This window comes from Opisthocomus hoazin, chromosome 2 (assembly GCF_030867145.1).
Source record: "Opisthocomus hoazin isolate bOpiHoa1 chromosome 2, bOpiHoa1.hap1, whole genome shotgun sequence".
Lineage (NCBI taxonomy): Eukaryota > Metazoa > Chordata > Aves > Opisthocomiformes > Opisthocomidae > Opisthocomus > Opisthocomus hoazin.
Window position 1 is genome coordinate 12,819,207 of NC_134415.1, and position 18,105 is coordinate 12,837,311.

General features: G+C 42.6%; 1 protein-coding gene across 5 annotated transcripts in view; it reads right to left on the reverse strand.

Moving 5' to 3' along the window:
- Positions 1 to 2,334: 2,334 nt before the first annotated feature.
- Positions 2,335 to 18,105, reverse strand: part of SMYD3 (SET and MYND domain containing 3) — a 426,029-nt gene continuing 410,258 nt past the window's right edge. For all 5 annotated transcript variants that reach the window (XM_075412653.1, XM_075412652.1, XM_075412656.1 and 2 more), the window contains 2 exons: positions 9,742 to 9,850; positions 2,335 to 3,050 (listed from right to left, as the gene is read on the reverse strand). In XM_075412653.1, coding sequence (XP_075268768.1) covers positions 2,949 to 3,050; positions 9,742 to 9,850 — 211 coding nt within the window. In that variant the 3' untranslated portion in view covers positions 2,335 to 2,948. The remainder of the gene's footprint in view (positions 3,051 to 9,741; positions 9,851 to 18,105) is intronic.

The following is an 18,105-nucleotide window of genomic DNA, read 5'->3' on the forward strand; positions in this document are numbered from 1 at the left end:
TTTGATTCTATGATTCTACTGCTTTTCTTCCAAACACATACTACAATGCAGTTCAACTCCCTCTAAGTGCACTCTAACACTGTTGCTTCTGGACTAATTTAAGGGACAGTGACAAATCAGAAGTAACTCAAAATGTACTCCTAAAACTTGAGGTGAACCCAAATTACCATTGCTTTCCAAAAGGTACTGGAAAAGTCTCTGACCTGCTAGAAGCCAGCCGCATGCCTGCCAGCCTTACAGATAATGTTGCAGTCTGCCTCTTCCTGACTTTCGCATCTTTATCTTAGCAAGCTGATACCACCTGAAAAAATTGATAGATGTTATTCATGAAGACTGAAACACGATGTCTGTGCAAAGACAACTCCAGCTACTTTGAGTCTGAGCTGAAAAAATAAGATTACTTGGTTTGAAATGAGCACTTATCTAATGTTCCCTCCTCGCTGGCACACTTGCTTGCTACTGCACTTTCAAACAATGTAGTTAGATAAATCTCTCCACAGCCACTGGCCAGCCTTCTTCGCAGAAAATAGGCTGGGATGGGACCACTGGGAGAGAAAAATCTGCCTGCAGCAACCTGTCCTGCAGGATCAGCAGCCGTGCTGATGGTGGTTGTCCAGGTGAACCTCCAAGGGAAACCGCTCAGTAAGTGATTGAAACCAACCAGGAAACGTGACTCTTTCCTTGACCAAGCTGAAAGAAATGCAAGTTTTGCATCAACAGTAATGAATATAAAACATCAATTATGTGCCCATACTAAGGAGTCTCCGCAGACCAGCCATGAGAAGAAGGCCAGGCAGGCAATGCAGTGGTGCCCTCAGGATGCTACTCTGGAAACCCCAGCCACAGACTGACCTGGGGCCAATGTGGCTTCCTGCATTGCCTGGTAAGCTGCCGATCAACTTCCTACAGCCCTACACATGGGGCAGCACACTTGCCGGTGTGATGCTCTGCAGCCAACACAGCAACGCTCTTTCTCCATTTCCCAGCAGACAGCCGTTGAATGGTTTCGCTTTGGCATCTTCCATAAGCTTCTACTACAGACCACCACTGGAGAGAAAATACCAGTGTAGGCAGATCCTTCAGCCTGAGGTAATGTGGCCTTTCTCATCTGACGTCGAGTAACTCTGCCCCTTCCCTCGCACTTGAAGAGTTGTGGTGTCCTTGTACGAGTGGGCCCAGAAGACAGTGCTGCAGGTCATACACACAGATGCGTCTGCATACGCGAGCGCTGGCGAGCCGTCTCCCAGTATATGCTGCGTAAACTGCCTTACATCCTGAAGTCCCTTCCATTTGCAAATCTCAGTATTAGATATGTAATCATGAGATAACATAAGCATCATCTTTATGCAAAATCTCATAATCTCCAATATGCATGTGCCCCTTTAAAACCAGAAAATAGCTCCTGAAGACTGGGTGCCTGTCACATTTTCTGATTGTCCATCAGTGATGCCATTACTCTGTCAGAAATCCCAATAAATGCAAAGGTCTGACCTTTTCCCCCACCTAATTTCCTTTTCATAATAGCAGGAAGACCCAACCAAGCAGGGAATTTCTGTGAGGATTATTGCAGTTCTTGGGTGGCTGATATGCCTTGGCCTCTGGCAGCAAGCCATGCTACCTGCTCCAGAAAGGCACCACATTGCATAGGTTATTGCTTACATATTACTGCTGGGCAAGTGAATGCTCCACACACTGGGACAAATTCAAACGCCTTGAAAGGAGATATCTTCCTCAGCACTGGCATTCGTGTGCTGTGGCTGTAAATTACACCCAGAGTATTCATTTTCTTTTTATATGTGTTCTCATCTCATAATAATTAATGGTGTCAAGTTACTGGTGTGAAAAAAGCCTGACTTTACAACAACGATGGATTAATGAAATAACAGTCATGGCTGGAGTAGCAGCAATAAATTGTTAGAGAGGAGTGACTCACCTGAAGTGATACTTTCAAAGGCCTTAAATTCTTTAGGTTTCAATGTTCCTCATAAATATTTGGCTTTTGCTAACATTTGTTTCTGTGTTAAAAATGGAAGTCAGCAGCTCTGGCAGGAACAACTCTGTCGCCGATAAGCGTGAGGAGATGGGGCGCCCGTGCTTGCCAAGACATCATTCTCTCCCCCAGGGATGACCTGCTCCTAAGTCAGTGTCATCTGTCGCTCTCAGAGCTCCACTGTTTGGGGAAGGGAAATCCAAACCCCACAGGCTCAGAAAGGTCTAGAAGCCACACCGCCGAGCTCATAGGCCCCAGTCTCTCTTTTTAAAACCAGTATGAAGTGAGAAACTCTTGAAGCAGTCAAAATGGGGAGAAATCAGAGTAAGCAATTTCCACATAGATACATTTTTGATTAAATTTTTTATTCAATCCATTTTAATATTCAGCATTATAACATATGAAATGCAAGAAGAAGAGGGACAGAGCCCTGCAGATATATTGGGAGGGAGGAAAATCTCATTTAGAATATTGGGAAACTTATTTGATGTCAAAGAGCACTGGATCAGGCTATTGGAAACCACGTCTAAAGGCAAGGCAAAGAGAGAAATATATTCTCTCTACTTATAACGTGTCTGACACAAGACCTTTAATTGCTGGCATACAATAAAAAATTGACTGCTGATATCAATGCAATTAAATCACTTAGTAACTGCTGAAGACTCTGTATGCATTTCTCAATACTTATTATCAATTAAATTAGGTGTTGTAAATTGATAATTAGGTATTGTCAATTAGATTTTTTGGTAGGAAAATAAAAATCCTCTGAAAATTGCAGTTATTCCTCCAAACATCAAGTCAATTCAGATCATACAGCAAAACTAAGAAATATTAAACATTTTTGTAAAGCAAGTAGGACCTAACGAAAAGACACCAAAATCATCAAGAAACTTCCCAATGCAGTAAAAAGCATTTCCTCTCTCCTTGAATCTTTTGTTTTCCAGACTGTAGGTTTTCTTCACTGTGTTCTCATGATGGCCTCACACTGTTCCTTCATCTCCATCAAGGCTTGCATCAGGCTGTGATCTGTCCCGTGGGTCACCTTCATAATATTATAGGCCTTGAGGAGAGAACAGAAAGGGACACGTCAGCCGTTGCGCAGACCATACGAAGGGGCAGGTCCCTCTGTGGGGCACGGATATAAGTACTGGTCCTCAAGTGTTTGGCACCTTGGGACTTGAAAGCATGGCATAATAGAAATAGGAGTGAAGTATCCCAAAGTGAATAATAATTTGTCGCTGACAAAGGAGAAGGCACTGGCACATTATTCTTAGGTGTTAAAGCCCACTAATCTGTTGCACAGGTGCATGTTTGGAACAGTAGAGGGAGATGCTTTTGCACCTAGGCATGAAGACCATCTTAAGATTGGTCAAATACAGCCCCCAAGGTTTTGATACATTATTTATAAAATGACTGTGACATTCATGATGTTAGTAGCCTCAAAGTCCTGCAAAGAGAAATGGATTAATGCTTAACCAATGGAATAAACCGCCTTAACTGTATCAGGAGAAACTATGCATAGCATCAAACAAATAAGTATGTTCATAGTTTCACTCTAAAAAGGCATGCACAGGAATGGTTCTTTGCTGGTTTCCCAGGGATTATTTTCTCTATCTGTTGGTCATGTCACATTGCTAGGCCAATTTATGCTTGCTGATACTGCCCGTAGTGCTGCTGATTCCCTGCCACAGATGTGTCTGAAATGCTGTTTGCCCAGCTCACATTTAGATCATCACTTTCCGTATGACATTTCTGCTTCTTCCTTCTATTAAATTCCTCCTGCAAGCAGAGAAGTACCAGATGGAAGTGGATTCAGCACTTCTGAAGAAAGAACAAGGGAGCCACAAGTGTACTGGTAGGAAAGAAGACATCAGAGATTTTTTCACATCCCAAACTCAGGAACTGTCAAAACCTAAATGCAGGCTGTGTTTCAATGGGTTCCTAGTCCAATCATCTGATAAAATTCAGCTAAATTAGCTTTGGATTGCAGAAAAAGGAAAAGATCTTTTTGGAAACAACTGTTGAGGAAGGGCCCTCATTTAAATTGGAAAGATAAAAAGAAAAATAAATATATTTTTTTATTGAATGAATGAAAGCCTACTTCCAAATTCTAGAGACTGGAAAGCATATGGAAATTGTAGCATAGTTTGTTTTTGCTTCAAATTAGCTAATTTTTAAAAGACTAGGGAAGCAGCAAAAGATTGAAAGAACAAGTTGAAATAGCAGTCAAAACAAATCAGAGTGTGCAAGGAGCTCTAAAAAGAGTCAGATATGTTCTGAGCTACCACAATGCCACAACAAATGATAAAACACTCAGTTAAACAGAACAATGGAAATGCTTTCATCACCGTTAGAAATGCCTAAGAATCATGAAATGAAATCAGAAATCCTCAATCTTTGAATATTCCTATTTTAGCAGAAATACAAAGCTGGTCATGTTTTTGCAAAATGCTTGCAAGTGAGTCATAATTATTTTCCCTGAAAGACTACCTAAATTGTTCTTAGTGTTCTGCTGTTCCTAATTTGACATATTGGGGAAATGTTGCAAAGAATAGATCATAAAAGTATTTCACCACGGCGTGTCAGGGATTAAGCTGAACAAGAGCTTTTTTTCTTTTTTTAAATAAATAATTGAAAAAGTAGTGTAAAAAGCAAGAACAAAAGCCAGTCCTTACCCAGCAGAGACAGTGGGATGCAGACAGATGAACCCTTGCAAGGTATAGGAATCCCTGGATGGTGGGGTCCCATGCGTGTTGCAGGGCAGCAACACAGAGCTGCATCCAGACTAAGTAGGATCACCCTGGAGCAAAGTGGCCTGGTGAATTGGCCCTGGATCCAGGCACACCTGGGGGACAGGGTTTCCATGTCCTGGCCAAGAAAACTGATGGATTTCTTGCGAATGACTTATGCTGAGAGCTGTGCATTTGGATACCTCTGAGTTGCGGTCCCGGGGCAGCTGACCTTGACCTTCAGCCCACCGACAGGACAGGGGTCAGGCTAGTAGGGATGGACCTGGGCACCCTGATGCACAGCCGGAGATATCCATATGGATATGCCTCTGCTAAAAGGCAAAATCCTTAATATCAAACCTAATCTTGGGGCAATGCTACCATTGCTGACTTCTCTCTCACCTCCAACTTTTCCTTTCCAGTTCCTTTCTTTCCTCAGTATGGCAGATACATGCACCCACTCTTTATCCTTTTTTTTTTCCTCATGGAGAAAATCATTCTCACACCACGTACTGTCTCATGTGCTGCCGTAAGAGTCAGAACTAGCTGCACTGAAGTTAGAATAGCAACAACTTCTGTAACCCCCAAATTAAAGCAGCATTAAGTTATGCAGCTGTTTTTGTGAAGGTCAGCGCAAAACTGGGGCTCATTTCACCTCCAAAGCAAGGAATTGTTTCACTGGGCAGGAGCAGGAACGTGCAGGCTCTCTGAACACTCCCCCGCTCTCCCAAATGGCACAGCTAACCAGCAGAGCCTTGTGGTCTGTGTGGTCTTCCTCTCAGCTAAAAGAACAAATCTAATTATGAAGAACTATAGTAACGGCAAGGCAGCAACACAGGCCACAGTGTCATCAACCACGCACTGTCTCCCTGAAGAATATGAAACCCATCAGATCAGTGGTATGGCTGTTGCTCCATGAATGCAAATGAAATGCAGAGCAGTCGTTAGCGCCTGATTTGCATGGGGATGGGACGGGATGCCCGTCACCACAGCCGCGGGAACCGCGTGCGGACGCGGGGCGGCACCGCTCCGTCCTTGGGAAAGCAGAAAGCAAATGGCCACGCGCCGAAATGGCACGAAGCGAAATGGCGCTTCAGAGGGAGCGCCTGCGTTTTCCTGTCTCTGTTGATTGAAGGGGACACTTCTTAAAGCAGGCATAGGAAACACAAAAACTATCAGTTGCTGTCAACCACAGCTGGTAGAGAATTCAGCGTTTGAAGAAAACACCCTCCACACCAGGGACTGCAGTAAGAAGGGGAGCGATAGTGTACCTATTGCAGGCGTGCCTGCCCCTGTCCCCACCGCTCCGCAGCTGGGCACCGCTGCCCTGCTCGGGACGCTGAGCGGGCACAGGCGGACACTGCCACCGCCGCAGCCCAGAGGACAGACTCGCAGCCGAGACAGCGCGCTGCAGCTCTCAGCAGCTCACTTTGAGGAGACAACACTCAGAAATGAAGTCATCTCCATGAATCCAAGCCTTCCTATCTGCGCCCTGCCTGTCCTCCCAAAACAAGCCCAGCTCCACTTGGGTTATGGACAACCAGACAAGTGAGCATACGGTGCCGTGAAGGTAACAAATAACAGCTAACAAATATTTATGCTAATGAGTGCACCTCAGGACAAATCTATAAAGATGCTAGGGGCTCCCGTGAGCTCCAGAGATGCAGGCCCGTCCTGGGCTCCTGCAGGAGTCCTGCTTCCTGGTCGAGAAGCTTTTCTCTTTACAAGACAGCTTGTTGCAACTTTTATCATTGTGGCTTTTTGCAGTCTTTCCAGGCTCTTTAAATTAGGTTTTCAGACTGGGGTCCTGCTCCGGTCTTTTGCTGACAAAGGTTTTCCTGATCTATAATTCCATTTGTCCTCCCACCATTGTACCTTTCACATATATGTACATAAATTTAAACTAATATGTTGGTTGCACAATAAAGCAAGGGCTACCTTCAGGTTTTATTGCAGAAGTGGAGTATTGCCTCTCCATAACACTTCTGTTTCCAAAACCTGGCAAATTAGATTCTGCAGGGCCTAATATTCTTTTAGGAGGTAATTTCATTTTAACAGGTAACATAAAACCCTTCACATTATTTAAGCCTTCTTTGGGGGTGCAGGGCAGAAAGCTAAACCCAAAGGGCCCAAAGAGGAAGGTGGTTACGACAGTGATTCATTTTTGGGTGGTACAGAGAGCAGCAGTGAGAGCTGGGCTGCAGAGCTGTGTGTGAAGATCCACTGGTCTTAGTAGGCTGCGCATCTGATGCAGCGAGGCTGTCAATCCCCAGCAGCTCGGAGGCTGTGCCTGATTAAACAGGATTTATATGAGTGAGGTGAATTTCACTCAGATCTCAGTTCCACTGCACCTTCCACATCCTGCTCCTTAATGCCACTCTGAAATTAGTCTGACGAGGGCTCCAACAGGCTGCTATTCAGTGTCAGAGTGTATTAAGAAGAGTAATGAAGCAGAGAAGGCAATTGAGTCTCTGCTCTGAGCATGTGGCACGCTCCGTTGACACATCTGATCACAAAGGGCCAAACTGTGTTCTCATATAACTCTAGGACATTTTCTGAGTTATATCAGGAATCACACCCTTTACTTGCAACAAACTGGGAATTAACTTGCTCTAATTTGTTCCAGTGTAGACAGCAATGAAGGAAATTGGTTTCAGATCTCATCCTAAGAAGCTTTGTGTCCTATGCTTACAAGTTGCATGGAGAAGCAGGGTGACGAGAAGTTTTTCCTCCTCTCAGCTGTGCTCCCAGAGAGCGGTAAATTCAGTCTCTCCCTGTCTCACACGTGAGTGAAAAGGGGGAGGCTGAACAGGCAATAGGTAAAACCACAACAGGATTAGTTTGTAAATGGTTCTGCATCCCAGCTGTAAAGCACTTACTGTCTCCTTGTGGATCACTAATGGGTTGGAGGCCACAAGAGATACACTGAGGTATGGCATAGGACAGTAAGCAGCACCTTATCTCACTTTTAAGGGAAAGAGGAGACAACAGCTTGAAAAACCGTTTCTGTGTTAGGCATAGCTCAGTATTCAAAAGATAATACATAGAATCACAGAATCACGGAATGGTTGGGGTTGGAAAGGACCTTAAAGATCACGCAGTTCCACCTCCCCTGCCATGAGCACGGACACCTTCCACCAGACCAGGTTGCTCAAAGCCCCGTCCAGCCTGGCCTTGAACACTGCCAGGGAGGGGGCAGCCACAGCTTCTCTGGGCAACCTGTGCCAGGGCCTCACCACCCTCATAGCTTGCAATGGGCAATGTCTTCACCAAAAACATACCAAACCCCACCACAAGTTCCACCTTCACTGATAGGCAGCATTCAGATGTCTGTAGAGGAATACACTCCAGTTTAATTTAATACAGTATCATATTAGAAATGCAATTAGAAGTATGCCTGCTGATATATTGCAGCAACATCAATGAAAATAGAAGCTCTTCTGACTGGGGTCTCACTCCACCTGCTAAAGAGCAAAGTCTGAATGTTCGGAAATTATAAATATTATGGGGGAAGTAGCAGAGCAGATTACCTGTCACATGAAAGATGTATGACTTACTTCTGAATAGAATTGATTACTCTTCGATTTGCTTTTCAATGATCAGAATTGGCCATAATTTAAGTTAAATATATCAAGTGAAGATTTAAGTTACTGAGACTTAGTAAGACTGTCACCATATTTAATACTAATTTTTTATTTCAATATGTGGAAATTATCTGTTATTCAGCTTCCATAATTAGTTAGATGTTAAAACCAAATAGACATGGGGATTGAAAAAAGTAAGTACAAAATACTAAGTTGTCTAGAGATTTATGACTGATATCAACTTTATAGGGGATCCAGGCAGGAGTAAAAACCGCTTCTCCCCCTACCCCCAGTGCAGACACCCATCCCCTTCTATCCCAGGCAGCTGCCCTAAGTCTTTGCCACAAGACTGGCTCTTCATGTGGTACGGACATTAAACAAAGGGGACATACAGCCACCTTCTGCACTTCTTTCCAACACTGGTGCCAGTGCTGGGGCCTGCTCCTGCCCAGCACCAACAGGCAAGTAGCTGGGCCAGGCAGCTTTCTGCAGCCCCCAGCAAAGGCAACGACGAGGCTGTCAGGCACTGGAGGTGGCCACATGACAAGGGGGGAACGACACAGAGCATGTACTGTCTTCATGCCAAGTTGACGTCAGGACAGTCAACAACACAAGGGAATAAGCAGAAGACCTCTTTGAGGGGAACTGGAGGAGCACATCTTCCGGGGGAGAAAAACACCCTAGCAGTGATTGAAGGCTTGAGATGGGAAGTGAGTGAGAGCCTATGTCCTGAGGACGTGTTGCACATGGAAGGGGATTCTTCAATACATTTAAGATGATACTAACAGCAGTATAACATCAGGACAAATAAGAGTCTGGGGTAGGAGGAAATGAATAATAAAGTTAGCTCGGGTACAAGAGGGATGGCTTAAATCTGAAATGTAACTAGCAATGCACCAGCTGCAAAACCAGATCAAAGAAGAGAAAGATGATGAATGATATAGAAACAGGAGGGATCAGGAAGCATGCCTGTTGATTTCAGTGTGGCTTACAACAAATACAAGCACTAAAGACAAAGTGCTCCAGTCTGAAATTGCCGATCCCTGATAGGGAATAAGGAGGGTAGAAACTGCAGCTCTGCTCCTGTTCTTGTACTTCAGTGCTCCCAGACTGACTTTGCTACGGTGAGAAGGAGAGTACGAGGCACTGAGATGTTTTTCTCTCTTCGGATCTAATAGCAATTTTTCATCCAGGCACCTCTGAGCTATTGAACTGTAATTAGCAGTGACTGATACTGGAAGAAGTCAGTGCCTGAAACGCTGAGCAACAGTGACCCATCACCACACTCGGCTGCAGCCTGGGGAAACACCACTGATCAAAAAAGCAGTGAGGAGTATCCACAGGCAAGAGGTACAGCCAGAGCAGAAGGAGAGGACACGCAGCAGGTGTGGGGGAAGCGAGGGAGGGGAACAGAGAGGAAATAGTCCACAACACTGACCTGTTTCAAGGTCTCCAGCGCTTGAGGAAACATGTCTTGACTGTACTGCAGCTTGCCCACTCGCATCAGCTGGACAGCCCTCAGTGGATGGAAACCAGGATAATACAGTCTGCAGAGGAAAAGGAGGAAAATATGTCACTGACAGCTCTCACCTTCACAGTCACTGCCTCTGCGGAGAGCTATTAGGGTGGGACTGCAAAGTCGTTGTGAATGTTAATAAGGTACTCAGAGAAAATTAGCTGCACTACTGAGAAGCATGAAATACTGAGGGGAATTAGCAAATTATTACTCTCTATCTCAGTGGAATTCCTTTAACATTATCCTGCTAGAAAGTGACAGGAGTGGGATTATTTAATTCGCTACTGTTGGATCATACAATAGCATTTACTGTAGTCAGTGTTGCAAACAGAGGTCATTCACAATCCCAGCTCTCTGGAGAGGTATAATTTTGAGAGGAAGCTTCCCCAGGGAACCCAGTCTTGCATCTTCCAGGATGAAGGAGAGGGACTGCAGGGAAAGCAGATACATAACATCGAGGCCATCATTTCTGAGGGTTTGCTCGCTGCTCGCTGTTGCAGAAAGAACTGGTGCTGCACATTCAAGGAAACATCTCAGACTTGTTTTGTGCACCTAGACAAGGTATCTTCTAGTGTGAGGATACACTCCCATTCTTATTCAATTAATTTCACAGAAGCAGACGTTTTCCATCTATCTCGTTGGAATTAATGAAAGCAGAACTATGCTCTATTTTTTTCTAGGAAATAGATGGACAGCAATGTTGTCATTAATTCCTCTCAAGATCCTCTTGAAATGTCCTCTCTTTCATGGTGACCACTCCACATCTCCAAAGCCCTCTGGCCCTTGGTTCACAACAGCTGGATCCCACCCCAGCCCTGTGTCCTGGATATGGAGAGCACAGCATCTCAGAAGAGCAACCTCAGGGCTGCAGAAAGCTGGAACTGGCCAGCAGCAAACACGAAGTAAAGGGACACACCTGGAAGTTAAATCATCTGCAAAAGATCTTAGATATTTTTTGACTAACTACACAAATCAAAGAATAAAAACCTTAAGCACGACTCACCAAAGACAAACATCCTATTGGATCAAACAGCATTTTATTTTCTTGAGTACCCCAGCGGTGTACTTGAGGAGTGTGTAAAAAACTACAAAATTTGTCACAACTGCAAGAAGAAGAGCTGATAAGCTTCCCAAAATCTACTCTTCGAAGAATTTTTTTGTGTGTTTATGCCAAACCTATGATCATTTGACTTGAGGGGAATTGCTAATGAATGATACCACTGCAGTCAGACAGACACTTAAATCTGCATGGATATGATTAAATGCATGCTAAGTCATTAAATGATGTAAATTTGTACATTGTGTAGGAATCTTCTGATAAGTCTGCATGCACATGAACGAGTTCTCTTTCTCCATTATTTTTCACTAATGACAATGCAAACACGATTAAATACAAGTAACGGCAGTGTATCTGGCTGTCCTTAACAAATCTCAAGTGAAGATGTGTAAACATCATGGAAAATATTTTCACACCCGAAAACCCCTGCTCTGCTGATCCCATGCATTTTCATCGAAGACACACAGAAACACATGGGAAGCATGCCTGGCAGGATCTCAGGAGCAACAGCTCTTGATCTGCCAAAGCCTCTCACGATGCAGCAGAAACCAGCTCCTCAATCAGAATAATACATCTTGAATTGCCACCAGCACCACCTGTTCCTGCCCCTTGCAGGCTGCAGTTCAAAAATCCTGGAGAGCCAGCAGGCAAGATGGAATAAAAATGATGGTACTTAGTCCAAACTGACCACTCGGGAACTTCAAGGATTCGGTTACACAAGCACTGGAAAATTATCAGTAGGTTTATTTTTAGATTTTATTTCTGGTTATTATATAGATATTATATATATCAATTAACATGGCGCTATCTGGTACAAGTTAAATAGGGATAAAACGCTACTAAATCAGAGATTTTGGTGTGAATTAGTGCAGAGAAATAGAAATTGCAGCGCTAACATGGGACAAAAGGGAGTAGCGAGCACTTGCACAACTTTGTAAAAATTGCAAAAAAATGATGCCTATGTGATTGCATACTTCTCCCCTCACCTGTGGCTGCTGCAAAGGAAGGAGTAAAAGGGTCATTCCCTCTCCTCTGGGCCACCAAAATGCTAGGATGCCTGGGACAGGGATCACAGCCACAGAAAAAGGAGGCAGGGAGGCAAAGACTTTTGCATGAGATGATAACTTATCTTTGCAGTCCCCACTAGACTGTCTCTGCTGTACCCTGACAGCTCTGATTCTTTTCCCACTGCTCCTTCACGGCCTCTTCACATCTCCTTCGTTCCACACCTTTACCTTTCATCCTGTCAACCATCTTTTTAACGTCTCTCCTTTTCTTCTCCCTCATGAATAACTGGCCCCATCCAAAATACCAACACAAACGGGGAACTTGGGTCCTGCCTCACCTGCAGCCACTGCAGAGATGGCAACTCAGTGGACAAACCAAGGCTATGCTTTAGTTCAGCAACATGGTGCCTGCTAAACTTCACATGGGTCCACCAGAATTCAGAATCTGCCCCTCCACACAAACAGATTTCTTTCTATGGATCATATGTTAACCTGCAGTCAATAAAGGATTGTGGTATATGCAATACCAGAGAAAACAGGCGGCAATTTAGCAATGTCAGGTACTTGGCCCAGACTACCAGTCATAAAGTAAAGCAGGTGAAAATTTAGTATGAGGGCACACAAAGAGTAAGTGTGAAACAAAGAGCCTTGCACTCATAAATATTTACAAAGCTGTTTTACTGAGCTGATTTATGCTCTGATTTTATGCATGTACATAGTTGCATTTTGCAAGTCTTAAAACTGACATTTGAAACAACTGTTTATTATCATATTCTGGAATAAATCTATTAAACTATTGGTACACCTTTTGTGAAAGCACATCCATTGAGTCAGTTTAGCAGAGAAATCCAGACAGCTGGCAGCTCTTCTGGGAGATGTGTAAGTGGGAAAAATGCTGCTGGCTTCTTCAAGGCATCCCTAGGATTCAGTATTATGAAAAACTGGCATGATGGAAAGAACTAAGATGCAGTGTCAGGTACTTGTGAGCCAATTTATTATCCCCACGCATTGCTCTGAACAAAACACAGTGGATAAATTTAAGAATAAGGAAGACATTTACCAGACAAGGAACTGATACCTAAAGACCGGCAACAAGAGACTAAGACAACTATAGAAAAATACATGCTGTAAAACATGTTACATCTTGGCAAGAGTAAGATTTCAGTCTGAAAAGGATTTTATGAGATTTACCAAGGCCTGAGGAACAGGAGGCGGAACAGCAACATACGAAAAGCTGAAATAAAGATAGTTCTGTGGAGTGGTTTCCTGGCCCTTGGCACTGGTCAATGCCCAATAGTCCACTTGAAAAGAGAGATTAAACAGAATACAACAACTAAGAAGTAAAGCTCAGCTATAGACAAGAAAACTGGAGGAGGCTGAGAAAGATCTGTACATTTTGTATCACATCCTGTGCTTATATAAGACAGCACAACTTTGTTCTGATCTATGAACAACAGCATCCATACCGGCCTGTCCCTCCAGCCTGCCCTCCTGCCTATCACCTAGTGCCCCCAGATCCCTGTCATCTGCAAACCTCATAAAAGTGCCTTCTACCACATCCTCCAGGTTGTTGATAAAGGTGTTAAACAGGATGGGTCCCAGGACAGACTCCTCCGATACCCCACAGTTACTGTGATCCAAATGGGGTATGACGCAACAGCCATGTCCCATACTCTGTGAAGCAACAGCTGCTTCTAATACACCATGAGATCGAGAGCTCCTATTTGTTAAGTCAGCCACAAGGTTTGCCTTGATTAACCCCCCAGAACAGCCACTGGTCTTATACTTTATAAAGAAAAAAAAAATTCTTGTTCTGTATATCAGTTCTGAATCTCTTCAAGCAATCCCTTGTGTTCTCATGTAAATAACAAGGTAAAAAAGGCAACTCTTGACAAATTTTAGCCAGTTCCTTCTATTTCTTAATATTGTACTAATTCCACTCAATTCATCTCCCGTTACAAGGTAAATAATCAGAGCTTTTGTGTTCTCCTGTGAATAAAAGCCTAGTATTAAAAAAAGAGACTATGCAAAATCACTGCCTTTTCTGATGCCTCATATTTTAAAATAAATAGATGCCTGCTATTCCCTGTAAATCACTCTGTGGGGATAACATATACACAGTTGTCTTCAGCCTGATGTAATCAGAAGCAGGCAGGATTTATAAAATCTGCAATAAGGGTTTAAAATGGAAATGCTACAAGGGTCTTTAATATGGTGACGTAAAAAGTGATGCAATACTTAACTGTAAATTGGTTTGCAGTACCTTTTAGTGCAAGTAAATATGACATCATAAAAGACATAAAGCAGTTATAGGAGCTACAGCAACAAAGAAAGAATCAAGAAGAGGCTCCTGGGCATCAGGAAAGGTGGTGAGCAGAACACAAAGGGGACAGCATCAGCCTCATGACAGAAACCTACTCGCTACAGCTGGTAGAAATGATCATCACAAATATAGCACCCAATAAATGCAATGTTCTTTACCTTCTTTTCTTTCTCTGACTTATTCTTGATTTCTGAACTGCTCAGTATTTGAGTGTGTTCATTAAAGCTGTTCACCAAACTGCAGCCTAGGAATTATTTTTATGTTGTCCAGTTATTTGTTTTTTCGTTACCCAGTGATGTGAGACTGGCTGTCTAATTCGCATGATTATTTCCGTTCCTTGGCTGGGATGATCAATGGGTTCTAAATATGGGAACCACGAGAAATTTTAGTACAAATTTAAGGACAAATTATTATTTGTGCTAAAAAGTATGAAGCATTTGGTATCTATCAACATTCCTAGGGAGGAACCAGTTATTTTATGAATAGTCAAAGAAATCATATGCCTCAGGAGCATAAGACAGGCAAACTAACTGTGCTCATTTAGGAGCTCACAGATCTTAATGCCAAAGGGACTGTGCTGCAACTGCTCAGTCTGTGCACAGAATTTCACGTAGCAATTCCTGCTCTATAACCAGCAATTGAAGCTGAAACAGTGCTTATTAATGCTTTATTTATAGAAAATAATCTTAAGCAGCTTTATACACAATTTGCACAATATTAGTGTTTTTTAATAAGCACTAGGCGTACGCAAGAGTTTTGCTGGGGATGGAACAAGGTTACAGGGTTATTTTTAGAGGAAGTGGGAATGTGTTATTGATACTAAATGACTCTGCTTTGCATGTTCTGTATTAGAAGTCTAGTTGGAACGATATAATTTCTAAGGGCAACGTATCTATATTAACCTGTGTATAATCTTTAGGGTTCCCTGTGAAAGTCTTCCAAAAGAATACTGCCCTGGTTTTCATGTTAATAATGTGTTTTTTCTTGGAATAATAATGGTGTTAACCTGTTATGCTTTCTGGCTTCTTTTTCTCGCTTTTTCTCCTCCTTTCTTTTTTTATCTTAGCCAGTGCCTATTTATCATGGATGACCAGATAAGTTTAAATCAGTTCAGTACCTTATAACTCCCCTTATATTTTCTGCAGCAGCCATGTAATTTTTGCAGTAGCAGACTAAATCCCTTACCTGTGGCAGACCTGATATACTCCAGGTGCCCTGAAATGTTTATTGTCCATTTTATCTCCCCATCACAGTGTCTCACTGAGAAGATCAAAGAAACATTGAACAGTTTAATGCTGGTATTACCCTTTTCTATTTCTTTCCAGATATGACCTCTCTCACTTGGATTTTGGGATCGGCTCCTCAGCTCTAGCAGGGAGGTTTTCCTGGAGGTAACTGCTAGTGCACATCCCTAAAGCATTACAAAAAGCTTTGCCAGTGATGAGAAGACATTATTATTAGTGGAAGTTTCATGCTGGAAAATCTCTTACAAACTAAAGTAGGAAAAGTTACTTTCTGTCAGAATTACATAAAACTATTAATTCTTCCCAAGAGACTTCTTCTTCTTCTAGTTTAAACAAATAACAAGAGAAAGTCAGCATAATTTTCTGAGCCAGCTGGGGTCTGATATCAGTAGAGATGTGCAGATCTAATACCTCTCATCAGAGTTCACTTTGAAGTCTCTGTACTCTTATAAACAGATCCTGTTTGTACATTTTTTCAGCCTAATTTACATGCATTATCTGTGTTAGTCTTGTTTTGGCAAAACTCTGAGTATCCCCAGTACTGAAATTTTCACCAATGACCACAACTCATGTACGAGCCTCATCACACTAAGCACCAAAAGGCACGGCATGACAGCCTTTGTTTTGCATAGAGAAGTAATGGAGGCCCAGGCAGATGAAGTGGTTCATCCAATGTTACAGGAGAAAATCTCTGGGATAGCCAAGAGTTGAACCTAGATCTCACCGTGACTTTAGGATGTTTTTTTGGTTCATGCAGAGCCTCGTTCTTGTGCCTATGCCATCTCCTCTATCTGTCTGGCTCTGCCAAGCCAAATGAAAGTAAATGTAGCTTTGAAGACTTAAAAGGCTTGCTGTACTTTGCAAATGAAAGGTAGAGACAGTAACCTTAGTTCAGAAACTTTTCTGCCAGACTGACAATTTATTTTTCTGTTTTTTTGGTGTTTTTTTAATTCTGCCCTCACTTAAGAAATGTCCTGTTATTTCAGTGAAATAACCGCCTCTGGAAACAGTTCAGGATTTACATCTCTGAAATTAGGGCTCAAAAGATTTTTCACCACATCTGCATCTCATACTGTTCCATTACTATTTGTTTCAGTAATTTAACTGATGTGATCAAATAAGTAATCCCACTTCTTAATCGACTGAATTCTCAAGGAATGTTAGTTATCCATCTCAGAAATCATTTCTCTCTGGCTGCTGATCATTCTGCCATATTCCTTATGGTGGTAATTTATGTCACATTAAAATAGATATTGTTCCAGATGTTGGGTCTGCCAAGATTTGAATGATAGCTTTAATAAAATTACAAAGTGGTATAAACTGCAATTTTCATCTTGTCTCTTGATCTGTCTAACTCATCTACTTAAAATGCTGACACTGTCTGTTTGAACTGTCCAAATGTTCTGTCTTCTTCTGGTGTTAAGAGATGTTAAGGAAAGAAAGAGTGCTCAATCTGGGATGGAAGTAGGAAAAGATTTTATATAGATTGTCCCTGTGTCCTGGCTGATCTTCAAAACATCTTGTAGCTCTTGGGGTTTTTTTTGTCATGGGTTCACCATCTTTAAAGCTAAATATGGTAGGATGGACTGTCACTGCATATAGGAACATACTGTCTCAGTTCTTGCATAACCAGAATAGTAAGAGATTAAAGTCAACAGGTTAGTTCAAGCTATGAAAAGATTTTAAAAGCCATATAGAGTACATTGGAAGAATGCCAGAACACACAAGAAGTGTAGGAAAGACAGCAGAGGAAGAATGGGAAAGCTAGCTAAAGAGAACATGCATGGGAAGAGAAGTAAAATATGGAAGGAAAATGTACACTAGAGACACTGTAATTTGTGACAAAGACCTTGGTGTCACCTTCTCCTCCAGCAGTGGCTCTCTGACTAGCTGTTGATGTTAAGAAACACTGCCCACCCTCAGTATCTTGCACAGCTGAGAATACAGCTACAAGGCTGGCTACAGATACAAGCAATGCAAGTTCAGAGTCCAGTTTTCTTAGAGCAGGTCATGGATCTACCTGTTTGCGTGACCTCTCTTCTTCTGCCACAGAACCAGAGGATGACAGGAAAATGAAAAGCACTGCTGGATCCCTTATGTGAGTTGAGGATGACTTTCCTCTAATTGATTCCCTGTCACCTCTGCTATGATATGAGTCCTACCAGTATCAGAGCCACACACATCTAATTGCTACTAGTGTCAGTAAACTTCAGAGAGGTTGTGGGATCATGCGCGTGCAAACAAGGAAGGACACAGCTGCTAGTATTGACATTTTCTGTGCAAAATGTCTTCACTTACCAGTATCTCAGATCACCTCAGAAGCCTGTTGTAACACAAAAGACTGATAATGTGTGAGTTAGATCACTGGTTTAATCAATAGTATCAAACTTCCTTGTTTCCTTTTCTATCACATCTCCAGAGAAACTGTCAGGTGCAGTGCAATGACTCTCTCTTCAGAGAGACGATTACAAATACCAATTTCAGATAGGATGGCTGAAATCTGGAGAGACATAGCCATTTTCCTCATGAGAGCTGTGGGTCAGGAAAGAATCAAAGCAGCAGGTTCTGTGGTGGGATTTCTGTCACTTTACACTTCCAGGGACTAGAGAGTTTTATTTTCTTTCTTTTTTTATTCTTTTTTTGTACACATAGATC